We start from the raw sequence: 27,806 nt of genomic DNA, 5'->3' as shown, positions 1-27,806 counted from the left end.
CAGCATTTCCACCCACGCTCTGAGACTCCTCATAATTGCATCAGTGCTGCACGTACCCATGCGGAAAATACAAGTGGACTGTCAGGCTTGGGGTTAATGGTTTCACCTCACGTCTCAGAGGAGCAGAGTCCTAGTGCACCTGTGGAGCCTGAACCAGCTTCACTCCAAGAGGAGCAGAGAAGGGAAGCAATTTCTCTTACTCCACCCCTTTCAACCACTGGCACTCACAGGTTTGCCACCTGCTCTTGCTCTTGCCAAATGGTGCAGAGATGAAATCTTAGAATAAAAGTTTTTGAACTCAATACATTATTAATTAATATCTAGGAGTGGCAGATATATAATGCTTCTCTTTTCACGACAGGTCAAAGATGAAATCTGATTAGGCTTTGGAGGGCGTGGTTTGCCTCTTGAAAGTCCTTGCCAGTCTTTAGAAAGCTGTGTTGCTTAGAGCACCCAAAAGTGCCCTTATCTAACTGAGGGAGGCGCACTTGTCTTCATATATAGAGGCAGGAGCTGGCATTGGGAAAGTCAAACTAGTTCTGCACCATGAGGAAGAAGCAGCTTAAGACGGAGGCAGCGCCACACTGTGAGCTAAGTAAGTAGCCCAGGGAAGCTGCCCAGCTGAGCAGACCTGAAAGGGTGACAAGTGCAGCTCTAGCAATTTTATTTTCTAGTTATAATAGAAGTTCCCAAAGGAAAGGTTCTGGTCTGGAGGAACTTCATCAAACCTTTCTGAAACTCCACAGATGTACTGTAGCGAGAATCTCAGAACTAATTTGTGTATTTTCTTTTTTCTCCAGGAGAAATTCTGTATGAAAAACAACCTGCTCCAGGAAGGCAAGCCCCTCCCCGCCTTTTTTTTTTGGTCCCCGAGTTTGTTTTTACGTTGCACTTTATTTGAATTTTTCTCTTGGCCGTTCACACTCCTTTCCTCATTTCTCAGACTTTCTTACTAATGAAATTTTCTCCTAGCCGTTTTTACGTGAATAAAGAAGCTCCGTTACCTTTAATGCTGTAAGCAGTGCGGGGGGTCGGGGAGTGAGGGTGACGGGATAATCTAATGTTTTTGGTGGCTGTAAACGACATTGTAGAAAATTACGGTGATTTGTTAGGCCATTTATTCCCTCTTCACCAGTCTGGCAGTCATCTTCAGAACAAAAGAAGGCGTGAGGCTGAAACTGGGGATAGAGTGGGATTACTTTGGGTAGGTAGGATAAAGTCTGGGGAGAATCGAGGCAACTGGGTGAGAAGGAGGAAAACAATTCGCTGCGGAGGCTTGGGAGGACACCGGAGGCGGTGGAACTGGCTGCACTAGCTGATGTGTCGCGGTTCCTCCCAGGTGTGGGGTGCTCTTGGTGGGGCAGCAGATACTATGATGTGGCTCTTGGGGCGCGAGGAAATGTTCCTGTCAGGTGGCTATACTTTCTTTTTGAGACAGGGTTTTGCTCTGTCACCCAGGCTGGAGTGCAGTGGCACGACCTTGTCTCACCACAGCCTCCCCCTCACAGGCCCAAGTGATCCTCCCACCTCAGCCTCCCGAGCAGGTGGGACCACAGGCGGGCGCCATGATGCCTGGCTAATTTTTTTTTTTCCTTTTTTTTTTTTTTTTTTTTTTTGAGACGGAGTCTCGCTCTGTCGCCCAGGCTGGAGTGCAGTGGCCAGATCTCAGCTCACTGCAAGCTCCGCCTCCCGGGTTCACGCCATTCTCCTGCCTCAGCCTCCGGAGTAGCTGGGACTACAGGCGCCCGCCACCTCGCCCGGCTAGTTTTTTGTATTTTTAGTAGAGACGGGGTTTCACCGTGTTAGCCAGGATGGTCTCGATCTCCTGACCTCGTGATCCGCCCGTCTCGGCCTCCCACAGTGCTGGGATTACAGGCTTGAGCCACCGCGCCCGGCTTTTTTTCCTTTTTTTGAGACGGAGTTTTCGCTCTTGTTTCCGAGGCTGGAGTGTAACGGCGCCATCTCGGCTCACTGCACCTCCACCTCCCGGGTACAAGGGATTCTCCTGCCTCAGTCTCCCGAGTAGCTGGGATTACTGGCATGCGCCACCACGCCCCGCTAATTTTGTATTTTTAGTAGAGACGGGGTTTCTTCATGTTGGTCAGGCTGGTCTCAAACTCCCGACCTCAGGTGATCCGCCTGCCTCGGCCTCCCAAAGTGCTGGGAGTACAGGCGTGAGTCACCGCGCCCGGCCTTTGCCTGGCTAATTTTAAAATTTTTTGTAGAGACCGAGTCTCACTCTGTTGCCCAGGCTGGTCTCGAACTCCTGGACTCAAGTGATCCTCCCGCCTCGGTCTCTCAAAGTGCTGGTCATTACAACTGTGAGCCTCCGCGCCTGGCCTGGCTACCCTTTACAGGATAGAGCTATACCTTGTAGCTTGTCTGTCAGTACCTAAGGAATCTTATCTGTCCCCAGACTGCTAGCGGACGGGAGCTCCCCAGCCCACGGGCTGTGTGGGTCTGGCCAGAGCAAGCAGCAACTATGCAGCATGCAGCTCCCGCTGGGGGCCCCAGGGGCCGCCCCATCCAGACTCCGCGTGGGCGGAGCCTCGGTCCTCAGTCGGCGGGCCACGCGTCCCGGCCGCTGCGGGGACTCCAACCAATAGGGATGTGCGGCTGCTGTCCTATCGGCCAATCGCGGGGAGGGGAGGGCGTTGGCCAGCTTGGCGCTGGCTCCCGGAATATGGAGCCGTCGGCTCGGGGGCGGCGTGTCAGGTGGTTGCGGACCTGGTAAGGTGAGGGGAAGGCAAGGTCAGGGGTCACGGATTCTGCTCGCGGACAGGGAGGGGCGCCGGGCGGCTCGAGGGCCCGTGTCGGGGTCAGGTCCGGGACTAGGATGCGAAACCGGCTCGCCGTGCGGGGCTGTGAGGGGAGGTGTGGGCAGGGAGGGCCTGAGGCCCGGAGTCTAGGACTGATGGAGCAGCGACATTCAGAGGAAGACCCAAAGATTGGGTCAGGGAGGGAACGCCGACGGTCGCGGGGGTCTCGCCCCTTCCCCGCCGCGGCCTAGGACACATGGCCCAACTCCCAGCTGCACCGGATGGCGCGCCGGCCCGTGGTCGGGGTGCGCTGACCTGCTTCGACGCCGTGAAAGAGGCCGACCGGCACAGGGCAAGGTCTCTCGAGGCCTCCTTGTGGGCGCCGCAGGGGGCCGGGCTGCCCTCCGGGGCCTCCCGCCTAACCGACTTCCAGGGAGCGCCTTCTGTGTGAATAGCCTGCATAGGCGGCTCCGTGGTTGTGGGTAGATTGGTTTTAAGGCTGTTTGTGCAGCTCTCAGGGACCCTCTGGATTCCAGGCTCCAGTGAGCAGGGTTTTTCTGCAGGGGAATATTGCATATATGTAAGTGGGCTGGATGGCTCTCCCAGCCGTTCGTTTCATGTGTCCCCACTTTTAAAGCTACCGCTTAAATGTGACATCTCTTGCAAAAGCAAAAATTATCTGGAAGGAGAGTTTGCAAGGAGAGATAGGCTTCTAAAAACTCGCTGGCCCCAATTTTAGTGACTGTTGGTGAAAACTGGAGAAGCTATGTATACGTTGACTTCTGGAACCCGAAGCCTCACCAGTTCGCATAATTTATTGGCTTTGTAAATCTTTGAACAAGTTGTTTGCCTCTTTGTTCTTTTGTTCCACGTACTTAAAATGGGGATTGATAATATCAATCTTAGAGGATTGTTGGTATGAAATTAGTTAATAAACAACAAAGTACTTAGAACAGTTCCTGACGTGGAGTTTTTGTTATTGTTACCTTCTTTCCCCTCAACACTTCTAAAGAATTCTAACCTTACTACTTACTCTTTGCTCAGAGTATCATGACCTATCACCAGGGAACCCGCCGGCCTATACTTTCCATTGACATGATTAACTGATCTGAGGGTATAGTGTAGTTACAAGTGACTAAAGGATTTCTGCTGCGTGTTTGTTTTATTAAATACGGTTGGAAACTGTCATTATACTAGGTCATTTATGGTGATACCTGTGTTAGGTAAATGAAACCTGAGACCTTCGGCTGTTTATTTTTTCATTGGACAATAGTTCATTGACAGTCTTGCTTGGCCCACGCAGTTTATTTTGGAGCCAGTACTAAAAAGTCCATGATTGCAGCATACTTGGTTTCTCATGTTTCCGGAACGGCAGCAGTGGGACTCGGGAGGGGAATTTCTGGGTAGCCTGGCAGCACTTCTTGTTAAGGAATGGGGAAGCTTCTTATGAATCTAATCTTACTCTACTGTTAGGAAATCAGCAGTGGTCCCTTGGATTACTCTACAAAGCTAGTAAGCAGCTTTGGTTCCGTTATGATTCAGTGAAAGTTAGAGAATTATATCTACAAAGTAGGATCTTTTGATACAGAGTTTTGCTCTTGTTGCCCAGGCTGGAATGCAATGGCGCGATCTGGGCTCACTGCAACCTCCGCCTCCTGGGTTCAAGCGATTCTCCTGCCTTAGCCTCCTGATGCCCGGCTAATTTTTTTTCTTGTATTTTTAGTAGAGACGGGGTTTCACCATGTTGGCCAGGCTGGTCTGGAACTCCTGACCTCAAGTGATCCACCTGCGTCGGCCTCCCAAAGTGCTGGGATGGCGTGAGCCACTGCACCCTGCCGGATCTTTCTTGTTTGACTTTCAGTGCTAAGTATTTGGGTGAGTGTTGTTGAATCAAAGACATCTTTATTCTCTGCCTCCTCACCATGCACATACATACAAATGTCTGCTGACAGATTTGTGCCCTTCCTATGACCTTAAAAAGCCCTCTCATATTCTCGTGGTGCTATCTGGGATACTCCAGTGGAAGACTGCTTTGTCTTCTAATTCTTCCCTTCAAGGAAGCTGCTATTTATACACATAGCATTATTAGGAACTAGTCAGAAAATGAGAAACTTTATGAAAAAAAAATTGCTTACTGCAGCAGTATGCTGGCCAAATTTAGTTGAAGTGCAGATGCAGATGGTATAAGTTTAGTTGTTTAGTTTTGGAATAAGAGAGTTCAAGATTTTTTTTTTCCCCAAGACAAGGTCTGGCTCTGTAACCCAGGCTGGAGTACAGTGGCATGATCATAGCTCACTGCAGGGTTGACCTTCCAGGCTCAAGTGATCCTCCTGCCACAGCCTCCCTAGTAGCTGGGAGTACAAGTGCATGCCACCACCCCTGACTAATTTAAAAAAATTTTTTTGTGAAGATGGAGTCTCACTAGGTTTCCCAGGCTGTCTTGAGCCCGTGGGTGCCAGCCACAGTGCCCAACCAGTTTAATACTTCTTTAGGATTTAAAGTTGGAAGTTGGCCTGGTGAGAGTGAAGGACAATGTCTTTGAAATCTGTTTTTGCCTAAGAGGCATGGGAGTGACACCTTTAAAGAACTGAGTGTGTTTGAGGCAGAAAGGGAAGTCTGCTGCCCTAATATTGTCATTATTATCATCTCTATGAGGCTCTGTAGTTTGAGTAAAACATTCTGGGAAAAAAGGTAGGGGCATTTGAATGAGCGGAATGTAATGGATTAGAAGATGCAGACCATGTCTCACTTACTGGCTGCCATTTATTCTTTATTTTTATTTTTTTGAGACAGGGTCTTGCTTTTTTGCCAGGCTGGAGTGCAGTGGTGCAATATTGGTTCACTGCAACCTCCACGTCCCAGGCTTAAGCGATCCTCCCACTAGAGCCTCCTGAGTTGCTGGGACTACAGGCTTGCACCACCACGCTTAGCTAATTGTTAATTTTTTTGTAGAGTTGAGTTCTCACTGTATTTGCCAGGCTGGTCTTGAACTCCTAGGCTCGAGCAGTCCTGCCTTGGCCTCCCAAAGTGCTGGGATTACAGCCATGAGCCACTGTTGCCCAGCCTTGCCATTTATTCTTTTTATAATTTAACAAACATTTATTGAGCAATTTACATTAATCGGCCCCTTGAGACACAAAGAAGAGCCTTCCAGGCATCATCAGGAATATTCTAGATACAATAAAATGACATGTATATAATAAAGTATATTGTAATGAAATCATAATAGAATATAAAACAATTGGCCAGGAATGACCAAAATATATTTATTGCCTAACTTCTCTTCCACTTCTAATTTCAAGTTAAAGTAATTTATATTTTTTGGCATAAGGAACAAATTAGGGTTTTTAGTCTTGTTCTGGTGCTTATTGCCGGTAAGTCATTTTGTATGAGGTTTGTGTTTGTTTTGGTCTCATCTCTACTAAGCTGATAGCTGTTAAAACTCCTAGGAAATGAAAGAAGAAAGCTACAAGTTAATTATTAAAACTTTACCAGGTTTCAAAGAGCAAAAGGAGGCTTGTTAAAGGCTGGAGAATCTTGTAGTATATGTTGTCTTAATTTTTCTTTGCTTTTAGGAAAAGAAACTTTGAGGACAATATTTACTTAAAGTTGTTAAGGTCAATCTGCATCATTTGGGAGCCAATATCCATCATTAGGAAAAATGGGTTGAATGTAATCTAATGAAAATTCTTCATATATGTCAGAGAAAAGCTACTTAAGTGTGAAGGCAAAACATATTTTCTGAGGCAAGAAGTAGGTATAATCTGGTTTAATAGGGGATTTTCTTTTTTTGAAAAAAGTAATTTTTTTTTTTTTTCTTTTTTTTAAATAGAGACTGGGTTTCTCACTCTGTTGCCCAGGCTGGTCTCAAACTTCTGGGCTCACGCAATCCTCCCGCCTCAGCTTCCCAAAGTGCTAAGGGATTACAGGTGTGAGCCACCATGGCCAGTCTAATAGGGAATTTTCTTATTCAAGTAGAAAGGGGTCTTTGAAATTGTCCACAGAGCTTGGCATTTTGTTCCACGATAGAGGTGTCAGATCAGGAGGCCAGGTTTGTCCCCCAAAAGGAAACACACTGCTGTAAACTTCTGGTTAGGAGGAAGTTCAGAGGTAGCTCACCCTGTGAGAGCTGGGAAGAACAAACATGAAGCTATAGTCACTGGAAGTAAGACTGTAGTGACCCTGACTTGTGAGCATTCAGGGAGATTTGGAAGCTGGTTAAACCTCAACAGCACTGATGGGAGAGAGTAAAGAGTTGTATTTAATGGGTACCAGCCCCTTCCAATTCTGATGTCTCTGGTTGATGTGTGATATTTTTGTTTAAAAGATAAGTACTCCTTGACAGCCTGGCCACATTTCTCCCAACTGTTATCGTTTTTGACACCCAGGCAGCTGGTTTCATTATCAACTGTGCTATTCCTCCCTACATCTTCCTCCCCACTCCTCTTCTTCCTTCCTAACATTTTTTCCACCTTCTCTTTTTCTTTTTTATCTTAAGATGGTCTCAATGTCAGGTTTTTCATTCAGCTACAAAACAGACTTAAAAGTCCAGCTCAGATGAGAAACAGCGAATTTGGTGTTGAGTTGAAGTTGTGGTTGTCTTTTTTTTTTTTGAGACAGAGTCTCACTATGTCACCCAGACTGGAGTGCAGTGGCATGATCTCAGCTCACTGCAACCTCCGCTTCCCAGGCTCAAGCGATTCTCCTGCCTCAGCCTCCCAAGTAGCTGGGATTACAGGCGTGTGCCACTACTATCTGGCTAATTGTTGTATTTTTAGTAGAGATGGGGTTTCACCATGTTGGCCAGGCGGGTCTTGAACTCCTGACCTCAAATGATCCACCTCCCTAAGTCTCCCAAAGTGCTGGCATTACAGGCGTGAGCCACTGTGCCTGGCCCAAAATTGTGGTTTTCCAGATTACACAGGATGTCTCCAATTTTGAGATTATTATTAGGGCATGCGAAGTACGCTTTGGTATCTGTAAGGAATTGGTTCCAGGACCTCACTCACACGCATACCAAAATCCTGGGATGATGCTTAAGTCCCCATAAAATGGCGTAGTATTTGCATTTAACCTATGTACATCATCCCATGTACTTAAAAATCACCTCTAGATTAGTTATATCAATTATAATCCCCCCCTTTTTCTTTTAGACAGGGTCTTGCTTTGTCATCCAGGCTGGAGTGTAGTGGTGCAATCACGGTTCGCTGCAGCTTTGACTTCCTGGGCTCAAGGGATCCTCCCACCTTAGCCTCCTGAGTAGCTGGGACTACAGGCGTGTCGCCATCACACATGGCTAATTTTAAAATTTTTTGTAGAGACAGTGTCTCACTGTGTTGCCCAGGCTGGTCTCAAATTTCTGGGCTGCCTCAGCCTCCCAAAGTGCTGGGAGCTGTGAGCAACTGTGCTGGGCCTATAATACTTAATACAATGTAATTGCTGTGTAAATAATTGTTCTGTATTATTTAGGGAATAATAACAAGAAAAAATGGTATGTATGTTCAGTACAGGCACAAGCAACCATTTTTAACCCCCAAATCTTTTTGATTTGCAGTTGTTTGAAACCACAAATGTGGAACCCAGGGTTACAGAGGCCTGACTGTATCTCAGTGGCCATTATGCCAGAGAGAGAGAGAGACTGGTTCATGTTAAGCGCATTGTATAATAGCAGCACTGTTTGTACTTTATAAATTGGGTGTGTTTGTGTGGCTTTTGGTTGAAGATATTCTAGTATTGCCCACGTGAATAGAGAGGATTAGAGTTTTGAGGCCTTTTTCTAAAACGAATGCTTACCACAGGGGCTTTTCACTGTTTACCATGAAGTACACATAATCAGTCTTCAACCTGACTTTTTTTCTAGGTATCATTTTATATCAAATTCATTTTAATAAGAGAAAAACAGGATAAACTTACTCCAATGTAAAAAATAATACCTCACTTGAGCCCAGGAGTTTGAAACCAGCCTGGGTAACATAGCAAGACCCCACCTTTACAAAAAAATAAAAAGTCAGCTGTGGTGATACATGCCTGTAGTCTCAGCTACTTGGGAGGCTGAGGTGGGAGAATTGCTTGAGCCTAGGATTGTGCAATGGCACTCTAGCCTGGGAGGCTGGAAATATGTAAATAATTGTTCTGTAAGACCCTGTCTCAAAACATAAGATAAAAAACAATACCAGACTTTACACCTTCAAGAACAATTTGGAAATTCACATGCCTATTCTAAGCTGTTTCTTTCCCCACACCTCGAATGGGAGCAGATTGAGTTTTAGAACTAATTGGGCTGGGCACGGTGGCTCTTACCTGTAATCCCAGCCCTTTGGAAGGCTGAGGTGGATGGATCCCCTGGCCCCAGGAGTTCAAGACCAGCCTGGGCAACATGGTGAAACCATGTCTCTACAACAAATGCAAAAATTGGCGGGGCATGGCGCATGCCTCTAGTCCCAGCTACTAGGGAGGCTGAGGCGGGAGGATCACTTGAGCCCAGGAGGTTGAAGCTACAGTGAGCTGAGACCATGCCCACGGCACTCCAGCGTGGGCGACAGAGAGCAAGACCCTATCTCAAACAAACAAACAAATAAACAAATAAAAAAACTAATTGGATGGATATTTTTAATAGAAGACTCAGAAAATGTTGCTTCTTCATGACCTAGAATGGAAAAATAGAGGAAGAGTTATAATCTCTTATTTTAAAAAAAGTGATAATAACCTTCCTCATTAAAATACATAGGGTTCAGAAAATAATTAGCTCTGTTTGAACTGCTAGAATATTTCAAAAAGTTTTGTTGACTCTCAGTCATCCAAATGGCAGGAGCCCACCTTCATGAAGAGCGCCTGGTACAACAAGGTGTTGTGTTAATAATACAGTAATGGTTCAGTAGAACTGTCAAGTACTTTGGCCTTGAAATAGACCATTAGGGAAAAGAGAATTTTAGAAGAATCTAGAAACCTTTTCATTTTCTTTAGGACAAATAGAATTTTGAAAAGATCAGAGTTATTTGTTATTCTCTAATAAACACTTTGGGTGTCACTAAGCCTTGATGTGTGCACCTAGCAGTTTCTCTTTTGTCACTAGCATGTCTCTGGCACTGAACAGTGCCTAAGGAAGAATGAACTGAACAGTGTCAAGAGGAAGAGGTGGCTTTGCCATGTAGCTTGAACACATTCTTGCTAGCATTTATTTCATCAGTTACTTCCACATAGACACCTTTTTGGCTGATTCTGTGAAAGTTCTTTCCATATTTAATGTTGTCTTTGATTTTATTGAGGTGAGGAAGGTGATGAAAAAAAGGAGGAAAGAATTAACGGACTGTATTTAAAAACATTCCTCTCTAAACCTTACAATTAATTTTCGGGAGACCTTTTCAGCTGTAAGACTGGTGAGATGGTTTTGTGTACCTTTATTCTCTATAGGGGAATTTTATACGAAAACAAATGATTTCAAACCCAAACTATTTATTTATTTATGACAGGGTCTTGCTCTGTAGCCCAGGCTGGGGTGCCCTGATCACGGCTCACTGCAGTCACAACCTCTCAGGCTCAAGCAGTCTGTCCACCCAGTCTCCCAAGTAGCACGCACCACCACGCCCAGCTAATTTTTGTATTGTTTTTGTACGGACAGGGTTTTGCCTTGTTGCCCAGGCTGGCATCGAACTCTGCTCGCCTCAGCCTTCCAAAATGCTAGGATTACAGGCTTGAGCCACTGCACTTGGCCTAAACTTTGGTTTTAACCGTAGATTAAAAAAAAATGTTTAAGTTGTATATATTCATATTCAGTATTTCAAAATTTCTTAGGGGCAGTTTTTATTTTATTTTATTTTTGAGATAGAATCTTGCTCTGTTCCCCAGGCTGGAGTGCAGTGGCATGATCTCGGCTCACTGCAACCTCCACCTTCCAGGATCAAGTGATTCTCCTGCCTCAGTCTCCCAGTAGCTGGGATTACAGGCACCCACCACCACGTCTGGCTAATTTTTGTATTTTTAATAGAGACGGGGTTTCATCATGTTGGCCAGGACAGTCTCGAACTCCTGACCTTAAGTGATCTACCGCCTTGGCCTCCCAAAGTGCTGGGATTACAGGCATGAACTACCCTGCCTGGCCAGGGGCAGTTTTTAAAACAGGTTTGGGCTACCCAAATTGTTCTTCTAAAGTTCTTATAAATGCTAAGCGAATATACAGAATTACTATTAATTAGATGTTAGAATTTATTATAGCTAGTATGTGTTTTGGGGGGTAACTTAATTTTCATGTAATTTCAAACTTGCAGAAAAGTTGTAAGAGTGGTACCAAGGAATGGATGATTTCAAGAAAATGTGGTAAAAGTAATGACAGTGGTAAGCAGTGGGTGCCTTCAGGGAATGTGGAGAAGCCACTTAAGCCAAATTAAGGAGTCAGGAATGCTTTTCTGAGAGGGGATTTTTAATATTTTGCATTTAGGTGGCACTAAAACAAACTAGTAGTAAGTTAGACTGAAGGCAGTAAATACCTGCCAACTAGACAGCTGTAGAATTCTGATTATCTATTGCAGAAGCTTTATCAGAGAGTTCAACTGAACATCCCTAGTGTTTGTTGAGAAGCTGAGTGAATCTATATGACCTTGACATTTTTTAAAAGGCAAATAATACATGTACCTGGTAAAACTTTTTTTATGTGCATAAGGTATACAGTGTGTATTCAGTGAGAGGTTTTCCTTTCACATGACCTTATTTTGGCTCTCCTACTCCTTTCTTCTGGCAGGGATGGCCTTTATTACCAGTTTTTGGTGTGTCCTTTGGAGATTGTATGTGTACGTGTGTGTTTTCTCATTTTTCTTTTTGCTACATACATGATAACATGCTGCTCAACAAATTGGTTTTTTGACTTGACAACATATAATATTTTAGAGATTGTTTCCTATCAATACGTGATAGATCATCTTATTTATAGTGGTTGCATGGTATTGTGTCCAATGAATGTGCATGGTTTATTCAACCAGTCCTCTACTAATATTGAGGTTGTTTACAGTCTTTTCATACTACAAAAAATGCTGTGGGAAATATCCTTGTACATATTTCCTTGATGAGTACTTTTTGCTTTTTTTTTTTTTAAAGAATACATTTTTAGGAGTAAAATTGCTAGATCAAAGAATATGTAGACTTTTGAAAGTTTAGACAGAAAATAAAATTTTGTTAACATTTTTATCTTGCAAAACAGTCTTACAACATTTTTTTTTTTTTGAGACAGGGTCTTGCCTTGTCATCCAGGCTGGAGTGCTGTGGCCTGATCACCACTCACTGCAGCCTTGACCTCCTGGACTCAGGTGATCCTCCCACCTTAGCCTCCCGGGACTACAGATGCCCACCACCACAGCCAACTAAGTTTTTTTTTTTTTTTTGAGACAGAGTTTTGCTCTTGTCACCCAGGCTGGAGTGCAGTGGCACGATATCTGCTCACTGAAACCCCCACTTCCCGGGTTCAAGTGATTCTCCTGCCTTAGCCTGCCCAGTAGGTGGGATTACAGGCGTTCACCACCACACCCGGCTATTTTTTTTTTTTTTTGAGATGGTGTCTCGCCCTGCTGTCCAGGCTGGAGTGCAATGGTGCGATTGCGGCCCACTGCAACCTCCACCTCCCAGGTTCAAGTGAATCTCCTGCCTCAGCCTCCTGAGTAGCTGGGATTACAGGTGCGTGCCACCATGCCCGGCTAATTTTTGTGTCTTTTTTTTTTTTTTTTTTTTTTTTTTGAGACGGAGTCTCGCTCTGTCGCCCGGGCTAGAGTGCAGTGGCCGGATCTCAGCTCACTGCAAGCTCCGCCTCCCGGGTTTACGCCATTCTCCTGCCTCAGCCTCCCGAATAGCTGGGACTACAGGCGCCCGCCACCTCACCCGGCTAGTTTTTTGTATTTTTTTAGTAGAGACGGGGTTTCACCGTGTTAGCCAGGATGGTCTCGATCTCCTTACCTCGTGATCCGCCCGCCTCGGCCTCCCAGAGTGCTGGGATTACAGGCTTGAGCCACCGCGCCCGGCCATTTTTGTGTCTTTAGTAGAGACAGGGTTTCACTATCTTGGCCAGGCTGGTCTTGAGCTCTTGACCTCATGATCCGCCCGCCTCGGCCTCCCAAAGTGCTGGGATTACAGCCGTGAGCCACTGTGCCTAGCTTTAATTTTTATATTATTAGTAGAGATGGGGTTTCAACATGTTGGCCAGGCTGGTCTCAAACTCCTGACCTCAGGTGGTCCACCTGCCTCAGCCTCCCAAAGTGCTGGGATTACGGGTGTGAGCCACCATGTCTGGCCTCCACCTAGCTAATTTTTGTATATTTTGTAGAGATGGGGTTTCACTATGTTGCCCAGGCTGGTCTTGAACTCCTGGGCTCAAGCGATCCGCCTGCCTTCGCCTCCCAAAGTGTTAGGATTACAGGCATGAGCAACTACAGCTAGCCAGTCTTACAACTTTTGTTAGAGAATGGGATAAAATAGGCTGGGTGCAGTGGCTCACGCCTGTAACCCTAGCACTTTGGGAGGCTGAGATGGGTGGATCGCTTGAGCTCAGGAGTTTGAGACCAGCCTGGGCAACATGGTGAAACCTCATCGCAATAAAAAATACAAAATTAGCCAGGCATGTTGGCATGTGCCTGTAGTCCCAGCTACTCAGGAGGCTGAGAGGTGGGAGGATTGAGGGGCGCGGAACACGAGGTCAGGAGATTGAGACCATCTTGGCCAACACGGTGAAACCCTGTCTTTACTAAAAATACAAAAATTAGCTGGGCATGGTGGCACGCACCTGTAATCCCAGCTACTAGGGAGGCTGAGGCAGGAGAATGGGATAAAATAGTCATATTACATTTAACCATGAGTGCCATTTTTTTTTTCTGTCAATTGCTGTTCAATAGGAAGAAACTTAATGGGTTTAAGAGAAGGTGATGCTTTATGGTTAGGGGTGAGCTAGAATATCAAACCAGTATTAATCGTAATTGTGATGGTTACTTATCAAAGTGTTGCTGGGTTGATTCTGGCTGCTTGTGTCCTAACTCTGGATCTTTTCCCTAATGTGACAAAGTAACTGAAACAACCTGGTGCTACAGCCCTGGAGAGCAAAACTGTCTTAACATTAACTTACTGCTTCCATATGGGTCATAAATTTTCATGGAGACTTAAATGCTATGCATAACTGGCCTGGCCCTTTCTATTCCCTCCCTAGTTTTTTTTTTTTTTTTTTAATTATTTAATTATTTATTTTTTATGAGATGGAGTCTTGCTCTGTTGCCCAGACTGGAGTGCAGTGGCACGATCTCGGCTCAGTGCAACCTCCGCCTCCCAGGTTTAAGCGATTCTTCTGCCTCAGCCTCCCGAGTAGCTGGGATTACAGGCGTGCGCTACCATGCCCAGCTAATTTTATATTTTCAGTAGAGATGGGGTTTCTCCATGTTGGTCAGGCTGGTCTTGAACTCCTGACCTCAGGTGATCCGCCTGCCTCAGCCTCCCAAAGTACTGGGATTACAGGTGTGAGCCACTGCACCCGGTCCCTCCCTAGTTTTATTAATTTTTTTTTTTTTTTTTTTTTTTGAGACGGAGTTTTACTCTGTCACCCAGGCTGGAGTGCAGTGGCACGATCTTGGCTCACTGCAATCTCCACCTCCTGGGTTCAAACGATTCTTATGCCTCAGCCACCCTGGTAGTTGGAATTACAGGCACCTGCCACCACGCCTGGCTAATGTTTGTATTTTTGGTAGAGATGGGGTTTCACCCATGTTGGCCAGGCTGGTCTTGAACTCCTGACTTCAGGTGATCCGCCCACTTCAGCCTCCCAATGTGGTGGGATTAGAGACGTAAGCCACCATGTCTGACCCCAAGCCCAAGTTTTATTCTGTAGGCACTGTAATGAAACATGTAGTTCGCTGACTAAAAGCTTTGTTGAAAAGGCTGGAATCTAGAATTTGTTTTCTTTCTTGAAATAATTCATTCTTGAGATTTCAGAGAGAAGTGAAACTTTTTGTATTTGAACAGCTCTGTATGTACTTGGTATAGGAATTAACTTAGAATACCACTAATAATTATTTAACTTTTTTTTTTTTTTTTTGAGAGGAGTCTTGCTCTGTCGCCCCGGCTGGACTACAGTGGCGCAATCTCAGCTCACTGCAAGCTTCATCTCCCAGGTTCACGCCATTCTCCTGCCTCAGCCCCCCGAGTAGCTGGGACTACAGGCGCCGGCCACGCCCGGCTAGTTTTTTGTATTTTTAGTAGAGACGGGGTTTCACTGTGTTAGCCAGGATGGTCTCGATCTCCTGACCTCATGATCCACCTGCCTCGGCCTCCCAAAGTGCTGGGATTACAGATGTGAGCCACCGCGCCTGGCCAATTATTTAACATTTTATCATGAAATATTTCTGTCTAAAAATATTTGCAGACTACAATCTTGGGAAGATCACACTATTACCTTAATTGTTTGCTTTTAAAATACAACTTTTAAAAGCCTATTTTGGTGTTTGCTTCGGCAGCACGTATACTAAATTGGAACAATCAAGAGAAGATTAGCATGGCCTCTCTGCACAAGGATGACACGCAAATTTGTGAAGTGTTCTATATTAAAAGAAAAATTTTTGGCCTGGGGCAGTGGCTCATGCCTATAATCCCAGCACTTTGGGAGGCCGAGGCGGGTGGATCACCTGAAGTCAGGAGTTTGAGACCAGCCTGGCAAAACCCCATTTCTACTAAAAATAGAAAAATTAACTGAGTGTCGTGGCATGTGCTTGTAATCCCAGCTACTCGAGAGTCTGAGGTAGGAGAATCGCTTGAACCCGGGAGTTAGAGGTTGCAGTGAGCTGAGATCACGCCACTGCACTCCAACCTGGGTGACAGAGTGAGACTCCATCTCAAAAAAAATTAAAAACTTTTAAGGACTGTTTTGCCAATTTTGGATAAAAATCTTCCTCAGATGTAGACGAGACATTTCTGTGTCTTCTTTTTCTTCGGCCTCGCTGTATCTCCCAGGCTGGAGTGCGGTGGTGCAATCATGGCTCACCGCAGCCTTGACCCCCAGGCTCAAGCAGTCTTGCTAGTTCAGTCTCCCCAATAGCTGGCACCACAGACATACACTACCATGCCCAGCTGATTTTCCAGTGCCTTAAACCGGATATTAATCGTCATTGCAAAAGTGATTTACAGCCTGGCCAACGTGGTGAAACCCCATCTCTACTAAAAAAAACAAAAACAAAAACAAAAATTAGCCGGGCTTGGTAGTGGGCACCTTTGATCCCAGCTACTTCGGAAGCTGAGGCAGGAGAATCACTTGAACCCAGGAAGCAGAGGTTGCAGCGAGCCGAGATCACGCCATTGCACTCCAGCCTAGGTGACAAGAGTGAAACTCTGTCTCAAAAAAAAAAAAAAGCAATTTAATTCATTCACCTCATTGTGATCAGGGCCACAATTGGAAACTTGAGTTGTTATACTTGTAATAATATTCTCAGAACTGATTGACTTATAAGGAAGAACTGTTTGCCTCATACCAAATTGCCCAAGATTAATTGATGTACTTGAGTTTTTTGATTCCTCAGTGTGCCAAGTTCCTCTTTTCCTAGAGGAGCTATGCATAGTTCCAGATCCGATTTGTGGTTTCCAATTTATTGTGGGTTAAAATAACCTGATAACATTAGTTTATTAGAATTATATGTAAAACAAAAGTAAAAAGCCTTTGCCAGGAATGAAGGGGCTGTGCTGTGATCGGAATCCAAGTGAGTACTGCTACTCTGAGTGGTCATATATGTAAATCCCCTTTAGGAGAGGTGTTATTGTAATTGACTGAAAGAGGGGTTGAATTTAGTCAGTATTATTGGGGGCTGTTGGCTGATGTTAGGTCATTTAGTGGCTTAAAACCTGACAGGAGAGACATGGCTACTTGTCCATTGTAATATAATACTTGGCGTTGGTGACTCTAGAGAGGAAGGATTATGTTTTCCAAATTAGCAGGCGGTGGTATATAAGCCCCAGAAGACAGATGAAACCTAAAAAGAAAAAAGCTCCTTTCTGGTCTGAATTCTGTAAGTACAGAATATGTTGGTAGATAGAAAGATTACCCAAAACCCGAAACAGCAAGTAGAAGATAGTTCATGTAGGAACAACATATAAGGGACAAGGGTGGAAAAAAGACTAGATTTAAGCAGTAAAAGATCATTAAGTGAGGCTTCGTCACTTCTTCAGTAGGACAGTTATTATTGGGATTTAAGGAGGGGCTTATCAATAAATACTATGTTGTCCTTCCCTTTCTAAATTTGAAATCAACTGAGAAGTAGATAATAATAAGATTGAAATTTTTTTTAAAAAAATAGCCTTATTGGTGAGGCTCAATGGAGAATATGCCATAGATCTGTGCCCAAGTGAGCTTGCTAACATCCTCCCTCCCAATTAAACTTAACAGGATGATGGACATCTGGAACTTCCACCCCACTCCCGACTCCACCCACCCCACTGCAGGTTGCTTAGTACAGGACCTGTAGACAAAGGCTGGCATCCTGCACACTGTGCTTAATCCTGCTGGTGCTTCAGCTCTCTTGGAGAGCCCAGGAGGGGCTGGGCCACGGGTGACTAGTTTCTTCTAGTTGTCAGAGGGTTGAGGAATGAGGTCTGGAACATTGTAGCTGTAGACTTTACTTTCTTTTTTTTTTTTTTTTTTTTGAGACGGAGTCTTGCTCTGTAGCCCGGGCTGGAGTGCAGTGGTGCAATCTTGGCTCACTGCAAGCTCCGCCTCCCGGGTTTACGCCATTCTCCTGCCTCAGCCTCCGGAGTAGCTGGGACTACAGGCGCCCGCCACCTCGCCCGGCTAGTTTTTTGTATTTTTAGTAGAGACGGGGTTTCACCGTGTTAGCCAGGATGGTCTTGATCTCCTTACCTCGTGATCCGCCCGTCTCGGCCTCCCAAAGTGCTGGGATTACAGGCTTGAGCCACCGCGCCCGGCCTGTAGACTTTACTTTCTCAGGAAGATTTGAGGCTGCCAAATAGTGCCCCTCCACTACCAGTATGCTCGTATGGTGCTTTTTCCCACCCTTTCTAGAAGACTGAACCATGAACTTAAATTATATATTTTAGACCAAAGAGAATTATAGATCTCTGTCCTTAAAAGCTCATAAAATATCTTTGGCTGGGCGTGGTGACTCATGCCTGTAATCCTAGCACTTTGGGAGGCTGAGGCGGGTGGGTCACAAGGTCAGGACTTTGAGAGCAGCCTGACCAACATGGTGAAACCCTGTCTATACTGAAAATACAAAAATTAGCCGGGCGTGGTGGCGCACGCCTGTAATCTCAGCTACTCGGGAGGCTGAGGCAGGGGAATTGCTTGAACCCAGGAGGCGGAGGTTGCAGTGAGCTGAGGTTGTGCCACTGCACTCCAGCCTGGACAACAGAGTGAGACTCCATCTCAAAAAACAAAAAAGAAAAAAAAAACCTCATAAAATAGGGGGAAATGTGTCTGGCTTCAGACACTTGGGATAATTTGGAGGCAAAGGCAGAGACTGGATACTTGCCTAGCAGCCTCTGTGTAGATGCTAATTAAAGAAGTATTTGCCTGGCCAGGCGCATTGACTCATGCCTATAATCCCAGCACTTTGGGAGGCTGAGGCGGGCGGATCATGAGGTCAGGAGATTAGGACCATCCTGGCTTACACGGTGAAACCCCGTCTCTACTAAAAATACAAAAAATTAGCCAGGCGTGGTGGCAGGCACCTGTAATCCCAGCTATTTGGGAGTCTGAGGCAGGAGAATCACTTGAACCCAGGAGGCAGAAGTTGCAGTGAGCTGAGATTGCACCGCTATACTCCAGCCTGGGCGACAGAGCAAGACTCTGACTCAAAAAAAAAAAAAAAAAGGTATTTGCCGTCTCACTAAAATACCTCCTGTTCAATTTGTCCACCGCCCCTCGCCATCCGTGAAGGGTTTCACAGTGAAAACCAGAAACCCTGCCCAGACACATTCTAAAAGAGCTGTAACACTTCAATTTGGTTTTGAAGTCTTGCCAGCAAAATCCTGACTAAGGCTTTTCTATTTTTGTTAAATATCTGTCAGTCATAATCTGAAAACTGTAATTATTTTCAAGGTTACCTAATTCAGTAGAAGAATTACTCTTTTCATAGTAAGGATTCAGTCATACAGAGTAACAAACTGCTGGTTCTGAACTTGTTAGTTTGTTCTTGCTAATTCTTCTCCCTCCCTTTTCTCCTTTCCAGAATCGTATTCTAAGAATTCAGCCACTCAGGTATCCACCATGGTGTTGGGTCTTGAACAGAAGATGTCAGATGGTAATTTACCGCTTTGTATTATTGCCTAATTTTATTTGTAATTAGATTTATGTTGGTAACAGAAATTTATCATATTTTTCCTCTTGTCATCATCTATCATCATCTAGTCTAACAATTCCATTCAAAAGTCACCATCTGGTGACTTAGGCTGTAAATGAAAATGAATTTTTTTTTTTTTTTGAAGTGGAGTCTTGCTCTGTTGCCCAGGTTGGAGTGCAGTGGCACAGTCTCGGCTCACTGCAACCTCCGCCTCCTGGGTTCAAGTGATTCTTCTGCTTCAGCCTCCCGAGTAGCTGGGACTAAAGGCACGTGCCACGATGCCTGGCTAATTTTTGTATTTTTAGTTGAGACAGGGTTTCGCCATGTTGACAAGCTGGTCTTGAACTCCTAACCTCAGGTGATCTGCCCGTCTCAGCCTCCCAAAGTGCTGGGATTACAAGCATGAGCTACTGCGCCTGTCCTGAAAGCATAAATTTTTTTTTTTTTTTTTTTTTTGAGGTGGAGTTTTGCTTTAGTTTTCCAGGCTAGTGCGCAGTGGTACTATCTCAGCTCACTGCAACCTCCGCCTCCCAGGTTCAAGCAATTCTCCTGCCTCAGCCTCTCGAGTACCTGGGATTACAGGCACCTGCTGCCATGCCCGGCTAATTTTTTTGTATTTTTAGTAGAGATGGGGTTTTGCCCTGTTGGTCAGGCTGGTCTTGAACTCCTGACCTCAGGTGATCCACCCGTCTCGGCCTCCCAAAGTGCTGGGATTACAGGCATGATCCACCGCGCCCAACCCTGAAAACAGATTTTAACCAGAGACCTGCTTCATATCTTTTTTTTTTTTTTTTTGAGACGGAGCCTCTCTCTGTTGCCCAGGCTGGAGTACAGTGGCACGATCTCGGCTCACTGCAAGCTCCGCCTCCCGGGTTCGCGCCATTCTCCTGCCTCAGCCTCCTGAGTAGCTGGGACTACAGGCACCCGCCAGCTCGCCCGGCTAGTTTTTTTTGTGTGTGTGTTTTTTTAGTAGAGACGAGGTTTCACCATGTTTGTCAGGATGGTCTCGATCTCCTGACCTCGTGATCCGCCCGTCTCGGCCTCCCAAAGTGCTGGGATTACAGGCTTGAGCCACCGCGCCCGGCCTGCTTCATATCTTTTTTATAATTCTGAGTTGAGCCAAGATTAGTTGTAATTTGGTTTCTGGCAGTAATGCTTACAAGGACAATATTATTCCCAGACTCAGGATAAAAACCTCTGGTGTGCTTTGACTGCTCATGATACTTCCTGGTGTTTCAGATGTGTATGGAGTAGTAAAATACAGGACGAGTACTTTACTCTCTGTATTTGATTGGAGCTTCTTGAGTGCTTTGACTATTTCTTCCTAAATCTGAGCTTCTTCTTTGGAATTTCTGTTCCTTTTCTATAAATTTCTTCATGAATTCAAAGCTGCTTAATTAAGATGATATGAGTCAGCTCCCGAAGGAAGAAAGCTCTTATTTGTTTAAATTAGAGGTTTTAAGGATTTATTGGAAACGCAGAGATTAGAGCTTTGTGATTCAAAATAGCCATTTGATGGCTGAAGCAAACTAGCCTCTGTGTATTTCTGGCAGGTTATCCCTTTTCTCCCAGACGTTCTGCTTCCCAGTATTTAAGATTGACTGCAAAATGCAGAACTCAGAGAAACGCTGATATCAGTCTGAGATGAGCCCTGCCATCACGAGGGTGCCAGTACCCCGTGACCAGCGGCACTTCACTGCAAGCCTTAGTCAGAGTACAAAGGGTTCCTGCTTGGTGGTTTTGCTGCAGCTTCAGAGTTTAGCCTGAACTGTAGCAGGATTTTGTAACTTGCACCTTTTTTGAGAAGTCTGACGGAGGTATAATGTCCAAGGACAATTCTTTGAGTAAGTCCTACCAAATATAGGAGGTGGGGAGGACATTTCGCTAGATGGGCCCAATTCTTTTCTTTTAAAAGCTAGGATTTTAGGTTACCAGGAGCTGGTCTGGGAATGTAATATTTTGAGCCCATATGTCAGTGTTTTTAGAGGAAAATGAAATGGCTCTAAAAATTCCCAAGCAGGAGTAGAAGTGTGGAAATAGGAAAACCATTGTGAGTTAAAACTGATCTAGGGAGCTGAGTGACTGGGGGAGCGGAGGGAGATAACTTTTTTAGTGTAGGCTAAATTTTTTACTTCCTGAATTTTTAACCATGTGAATGTATTACTTATTATAAAATATACATTAAAAATAAACTATTCAAAATAAGTTGAGCTAGAGTCGGGTTGGTCTCTTGTGCATTTAGGTATTAAACTATTTAATTTTAATTTCAGTATAGTAAGGATGAATTGTTAGTGTATTTTGTTCATTTTTTACTAATTTATTTTCAAATCTGTTAATTCAGACAGCGTTTCTGGAGATCATGGGGAGTCTGCCTGTCTTGGTACCGTCAACCCTGTTTCTAGTAATCCCTCTCTTCCACGGTCCCCTGGGGACTCAGAGGAGTACTTCGCCACTTACTTTAATGAGAAGATCTCCATTCCTGAGGAAGAGGTTAGTATCTTGGAGGAGAGCACTATGGTCTGGGGAAAACCTGTGAGTGAAAGATCTGCTGGATGGCTCAGGGTCAGCAGCCTCAGCTCTAATTTTGGCTGGAAGTCTCTGAAAACTGTATATATATACACATATACATACACACACACACATCTATCTATATCTATCTATCTGCCTACCTATCTTATCTGTCTATTTATATGTTTTTTTTACAGACAGGATCTTGCTCCGTCATCTAGGCTCCAGTACAGTGGCACAACCATAGCTCACTGTAGCCTTGAATTCCTGGGGTCAAGTGATCCTCCCACCTCAGCCTCCCCAGTAGCTGGGACTATAGATGGCACGCCACCATGCCAGGCTTATTATTTTTATTTTTGTTTTTAGAGACAGGGTCTCACTGTGTTGCCCAGGCTGGTCTTGAACTCCTGGCCTCAAGCTATCCTTCCTCTTGTTCGTTGATGAAAAAGAGTCAAACTCTGGCTGGGCCCAGGCTCACATCTATAATCCCAGCACTTTGGGAGGCTAAGGAAGGAGGATTGCTTGAGCCTAGGAGTTCAAGACCAGCCTGGCCAACATGGTGAAACCTGGTCTCTACAAAAAATACAAAAATTATCTGGGCATGGTGGTGTGCACCTGTAGTTCCAGCTACTCAGGAGGCTGAGGTGGGAGGATCACTTGAGCTCAGGAGGCAGAAGTTGCAGTGAGCCAAGATCATGTCATGGCACTTCACTCTGGGTAACAGAATGAGACCTCCTGTCAAAAACGAAAACCAAAACAAAACAGATCGGGCGCAGCGGCTCACACCTGAATCCCAGCACTTTGGGAGGCCGAGACAGGCAGATCACCTGAGGTTAGGAGTTCAAGACCAACTTGGTCAACATGGCGAAACCCTGTCTTTACTAAAGTTACAAAAGTTAGCTGGGCATAGTGGTGGGTGCCTGTAATCCCAGCTACTCGGGAGACTGAGGCTGGAGAATCACTTGAAGCTGAGAGGCAGAGGCTGCAGTGAGCCAAGATTGTACCCCTGCACTCCAGCTTGAGTGACAGAGTGAGACTCCATCTCAAAACAAAAAAACAAACAAGAGTCAAACTCTGTAAAATATTTAAAGAGGTTTATTCTGAGCCAAATATGAGTGCCCAAGGCCCGTGACACAGCCCCAGGAAGTCCCGAGAACAGGTGGTTGGGTAACAGCTTGATTTTATACGTTTTAGGGGTCAGAAGTTACAGGCAAACATCAGCCAATATATGTAAGGTGTACATCGGTTCCATCAGGAAAGGTGGGACAACTTGAAGTGGGGAGGGGGCACCTTTCAGGTCAAAGGTGGATTTAAAGATTTTCTGCTTGGAAGTTGATTGAGGCTGGGTGCAGTGGCTCACGTGTGTAATTCCAGCACTTTGGGAGGCTGAGGTGGGTGGATTGCTTGAGCCCAGGAGTTCAAGACCAGCCAGCTTGGGCAACATGATGAGACCTTGTCTCTACTTAAAAAAAAAAGAAAATAGTTGGGTGTGGTGGTGCACACCTGTGGTCCCAGCTACTTTGGAGGCTGAAGTGGGAGGATTGCTTAAGCCCAGGAGTTTGAGACCAGCCTGGGCAACATGGCAAAACCCTGTCTCTACAAAAATAAAAATAAATAAAAAAAGAAATTGGTTGAAACAGTTATTTTCTAAAGACCTGGTGTAAAATGAGGGGCTGTGGAGTGTCTAAAATGAGGGGTTGTGGAGACCAAGGTTTTTATTATGTAGGTGAAGCCTCCACGTAACAAGCTTCAGAGAAAATAGATGTAAATGTCTTTTATCAGACTTAAAAAGGTACCAGACTACTAGTTAATTCTCCCCTGGATCAGGAAAAGACCTGGAAAGGGAAGGAGATTCTCTACATATTCTAGGTTTTGCTCATAAGAGATGGCTTTGCAGGGTCATTTCAAAATATACAAAGAAATATATTTTGGAGTAAAATACTTTGATTTCTTTCAGGGCCTGTTATCTGTCATGTATGCTAGAGTCTGGTTGGAATTTGGCATGTTATTGCTATAAGGGATGTGTTTTGTCAGTTTTAAGATCTCTGGTTTTGCTTGTTTGTTTGTTTGTTTTGAGAGGGAGTTTCACTCTTGTTGCCCAGGCTAGAGTGCAGTGTTGCGATCCCGGCTCACCAATCTCCTCCTCTTTGGTTCAAGCAATTCTCCTGCGTCAGCCTCCCAAGTAGCTGGGATTACAGGCATGTGCCACCATGCCTGCCTAATTTTGTATTTTTAGTAGAGATGAGGTTTCTCCATGTCGGTCAGGCTGGTCTCGAACTCCCAACCTCAGGTGATCCACCCGCCTCAGCCTCCCAAAGTGCTGGGATTACACGTGTGAACCACTGCGCCCACCCAGCCAAGATCTCTGTTTTAATGCTAGTCATTGGTGTCGGAATTCCAAAGGGAAGGGGGTATAATGAGGTTTGTCTGACCCCTCCCTCCCATCATGGCCTGAACTAGTTTTTCAGGTTTTCTTTGGAATGCCCTTGGTCAAGAAGAGGATCCATTCAGTTGGTTGGGGAAGCTTAGCATTTTATTTTTGTTGCTCTCTCCACTGTCCCGAGTAGCTGGACTACAGGCACACACCACACACCACCACACCTGGCTTGTTTCCTTTTTAAAATGGTGGCTCTTGTCCTTTTTGGGAAGTGTTTGGGCACAGAGGTACCGATACTGTTATTCTAGTTTTAGAATAAGAGGCTGATGGAACCCACAGGTAAGGGAGGGGCTCTGACTTAGAGAAGTGGCCAGCTTCTTAATAAAAAGTGGGTGAAATGGAAGTGAAACTTGGACACATGCAATATCTGACATTGTAAATCCTTTTTTCTTGTGAGGCTGGTGTTGTTGCTTCATATGTGATAACAGATCAATTAGATCAGTAGTTCAATAGTGATGTTCAGTTTAATCTCTTTTCCTCTCTTGTATAGTACTCTTGTTTTAGCTTTCGTAAACTCTGGGCTTTCACCGGACCAGGCTTTCTTATGAGCATTGCCTACCTGGATCCAGGAAATATTGAATCCGATTTGCAGTCTGGAGCAGTGGCTGGATTTAAGGTGAACATCTAGTCCTACCCCTGTCCTTTTAAACACACAATACACTCTCACATCCTCTCCACCCTGCATGTTGGATAGTAACCTCAGGGGCTACGTGCAGATACTTCATTGGCAGTGGCTTTTATATGTAAAGTACTTTCCATTTGATCTTATTTTTATCCACATAGTTTCCTTGAACAAAGGAGAAACTGCATATAGGAGAAACTGAGGCTCAGAAAGGTGCAAGGTGACTTAGCAGGTCATGTACAAAACCTGATATAGAACTCAAGTCATTTGATTCTTGACCTGGGCTCTTTTCTGAATGCAGTATTTACCACTCATGTTGCCAAACAACTAAACAAACAAACAAAGCTCAGTTATTCAATGAGTGTTACAGGATATTTTGTTCTTCTTAGTTGCTCTGGATCCTGCTGTTGGCCACCCTTGTGGGGCTGCTGCTCCAGCGGCTTGCAGCTAGACTGGGAGTGGTCACTGGGCTGCATCTTGCTGAAGTATGTCACCGTCAGTATCCCAAGGTGAGCAATGTACTGTCCTGTTTGTCTCTCACTCATGCCGTAGAAATCTCTGTGTCTGGCAGTATGTGCTGGCCTCATGATATAGTGAGACAGTCAAGGACTTGGGGGCCAGTAGCCCTGAAGACGGATGGTACCAAGGGAAATACTGTAGCTCCTCCTGCTGCCAGGCCATGTTTTCCCCGCTCCTTCAAAATCTAACTTAAGACTCGCATTTCCTAGAAGGTTTTCTTAGAAAAACTGTGTTACAATTCACTCTGGCTTCCAGTATCTAGCAATACCCAGCCCGCAGGGAGGAGGATACTCTCTTTAAGCACTTTTATTCATACCTCCATGGTACTCCATCAGTTTGCATTTTATATATCTTCTTTTTTTGTTTGACTTTGCTATCACTTTGTAAAAGTAAGTTTTTTTCCTTTTACTACAAACTATATGTGGCAGGATCTTTGGATTTGCTAATAATTATTTTTCGGTTTCCCTTCCCCCCGGGGGCTACACTGTCCTCTACAGCTTCCTTCTGGACATTTTGGGCCTTTCTTTTTTTTTTTTTTTTTTTTGAGACGGAGTCTCGCTCTGTGACCCAGGCTGGAGTGCCGTGGCCGGATCTCAGCTCACTGCAAGCTCCGCCTCCCGGGTTTACGCCATTCTCCTGCCTCAGCCTCCCGAGTAGCTGGGACTACAGGCGCCCGCCATCTCGCCCGGCTAGTTTTTTGTATTTTTTTAGTAGAGACGGGGTTTCACTGGGTTAGCCAGGATGGTCTCGATCTCCTGACCTCGTGATCCGCCCGTTTCAGCCTCCCAAAGTGCTGGGATTACAGGCTTGAGCCACCGTGCCTGGCCCATTTTGGGCCTTTCTTACCATTGCCTAAGGCAAGAATGAACACTATATCTGGAAGATATTTTTAACTTAGCTTTGTCTTTTGTTTTGTTTCTTTTCCTAGATGTGAGCAAAAAGTATCCTTATCTGCTTTTCAAAAAAATAAAAAAATCTTGGTAATATCCCCATTTACTCTGTTGTGATTATTACACATTTTATGCCTGTATCAAAATATCCCATATGCCCGATACTATATACAGCTACTATGTACCCGTAACGTTTTTAAAAAACAAACAAAACCTTGGTAATTGATAATCCTTCTAGCTTCTTTTTCTTTCTTTTTATTTTTTGAGATGGAGTCTTCATTTGTCACCCATGGTGGGGTGCAGTGATGTGATCATGGCTCACTGCAGCCTTGACCTCCCAGACTCAAGCGATTCTCCCACCTCAGCCTCCCAAGTAGCTGGGACCACAGGCGAGGACTATCACACCCAGCTAATTAAATTTTTTTTTTTTTTTGTAGAGATGAGATATTGCTATGTTGACTAGGCTGGTCTCAAACTCCTGGGCTCAGGCAGTCCTCCCACCACAGCTTCTCAAAGTGCTGGGACGACAGGCATGAGCTGCTGCACCAAGCCTAGCTTCTTTTTCTTCATACATGTTAATAGTTGCTTATTTTGTAATAATAATTTTTTTTTTTTTTTTTTTTTGAGACAGAGTCTCACTCTGTTGCCCAGGCTGGAGTTCAGTGGTGTGATCTTGGCTCACTGCAGCCTCTGCCTCTTGCAGTGAGGCGATTCTAGTGATTCTCTTGCCTCAACCTCCTGACTAGCTGGGATTACAGGCGTGTTCCACCATGCCTGGCTAATTTTTGTATTTTTAGTAGAGATAAGGCTTCAACATGTTGGTCAGGCTGGTCTCGAACTCCTGGCCTTAGGTGATCCACCAGCCTTGGCCTCCCAAAGTGCTGGGATTACAGGCATGAGCCACTGTGCCCGGCCTGCTTTTTTTGTTGTTTTTGTGGTTGTTGTTTTGTTTTGTTTTGTTTTTTTGAGACGGAGTTTCACTCTTTCACCCAGGTTGGAGTGCAGTGGCGCGATCTCGGCTCACTGCAACTTCTGCCTTCAGTTTCAAGCATTTCTCCTGCCTCAGCCTTCTGCATAGCTGGGATTACAGGTGTCTGCCACCATGCCTGGCTAATTTTTGTATTTTTAGTAGAGACAGGGTTTAACCATGTTGGCCAGGCTGATCTCAAACTCCTGACCTTGTGATCCGCACACCTCAGCCTTCCGAAGTGCTGGGACTACAGACATGAGCCACTGCACCTGGCCTTGTTTAGGTATTTTTGAGATGGAGTCTCTCTGTTGCCCAGCCTGGAGTGCAGTGGTGTGATCTCAGCTCACCACAACTTCTGCCTCCCGGGTTCAAGCGATTCTCCTGCCTCAGCCTCCTGAGTAGCTGGGACTCCAGGCGTGCACCACCATGCCCAGCCAATTTTTGTGTTTTTAGTAGAGATGAGGTTTCACTGTGTTGGCCAGGCTTGTCTCAAACTCCTGACCTCGTGATCTGCCCGTCTCAGCCTCCGAAAGTGCTGGGATTACAGGTGTGAGCTACCGCACCCAGCCTGCTCTTTTTTTTTTTTTTTTTTTTTTTGAGACCGAGTCTCGCTTTGTCACCCAGGCTTGGGTACAGTGGTGTGATCTTGGCTTACTGTAACCTTGACCTCCCAGGTTCAAGCAATTCTTCTCTCTCAGCTTCCCGAGTAACCGGGATTACAGGTGCATACCACCACACCTGGCTAATTTTTGTATTTTTAATAGAGACAGGGTTTCACCATGTTGGCCAGGCTGATCTCA

The 27,806-nt window shown here is 45.2% G+C and overlaps 1 protein-coding gene and 2 non-coding genes across 7 annotated transcripts in view; 2 read left to right on the top strand and 1 right to left on the bottom strand.

Annotated features, from left to right (window-relative positions):
- Nucleotides 1-528: 528 nt before the first annotated feature.
- SLC11A2 (solute carrier family 11 member 2) overlaps nucleotides 529-27,806 on the top strand; it is a 52,149-nt gene continuing 24,871 nt past the window's right edge. The window contains exons 1-6 of one of the 5 annotated variants that reach the window (XM_073020746.1): nucleotides 2,689-2,730; nucleotides 4,483-4,634; nucleotides 18,950-19,021; nucleotides 21,402-21,550; nucleotides 24,496-24,621; nucleotides 25,017-25,136. In XM_073020746.1, the coding sequence (XP_072876847.1) occupies nucleotides 18,988-19,021; nucleotides 21,402-21,550; nucleotides 24,496-24,621; nucleotides 25,017-25,136 (429 nt within the window). In that variant the 5' untranslated portion in view covers nucleotides 2,689-2,730; nucleotides 4,483-4,634; nucleotides 18,950-18,987. Of the gene's footprint in view, nucleotides 596-2,634; nucleotides 2,736-4,482; nucleotides 4,635-18,949; nucleotides 19,022-21,401; nucleotides 21,551-24,495; nucleotides 24,622-25,016; nucleotides 25,137-27,806 lie in introns of those variants that run through there. The other 4 variants (XM_037997117.2, XR_012094496.1, XM_037997118.2 and 1 more) reach the window with 4 other exon arrangements.
- Nucleotides 15,217-15,324, top strand: LOC119623959 (U6 spliceosomal RNA). The gene has a single exon (XR_005240060.1). It is a non-coding gene; the product is annotated as a U6 spliceosomal RNA (small nuclear RNA).
- On the bottom strand, nucleotides 18,655-18,717 carry LOC119624023 (U7 small nuclear RNA). Its single transcript, XR_005240113.1, has one exon. It is a non-coding gene; the product is annotated as a U7 small nuclear RNA (small nuclear RNA).

This window comes from Chlorocebus sabaeus, chromosome 11 (genome assembly GCF_047675955.1).
Source record: "Chlorocebus sabaeus isolate Y175 chromosome 11, mChlSab1.0.hap1, whole genome shotgun sequence".
In the NCBI taxonomy this organism is placed as follows: domain Eukaryota; kingdom Metazoa; phylum Chordata; class Mammalia; order Primates; family Cercopithecidae; genus Chlorocebus; species Chlorocebus sabaeus.
This window is presented reverse-complemented; position numbering and strand designations above follow the sequence as displayed.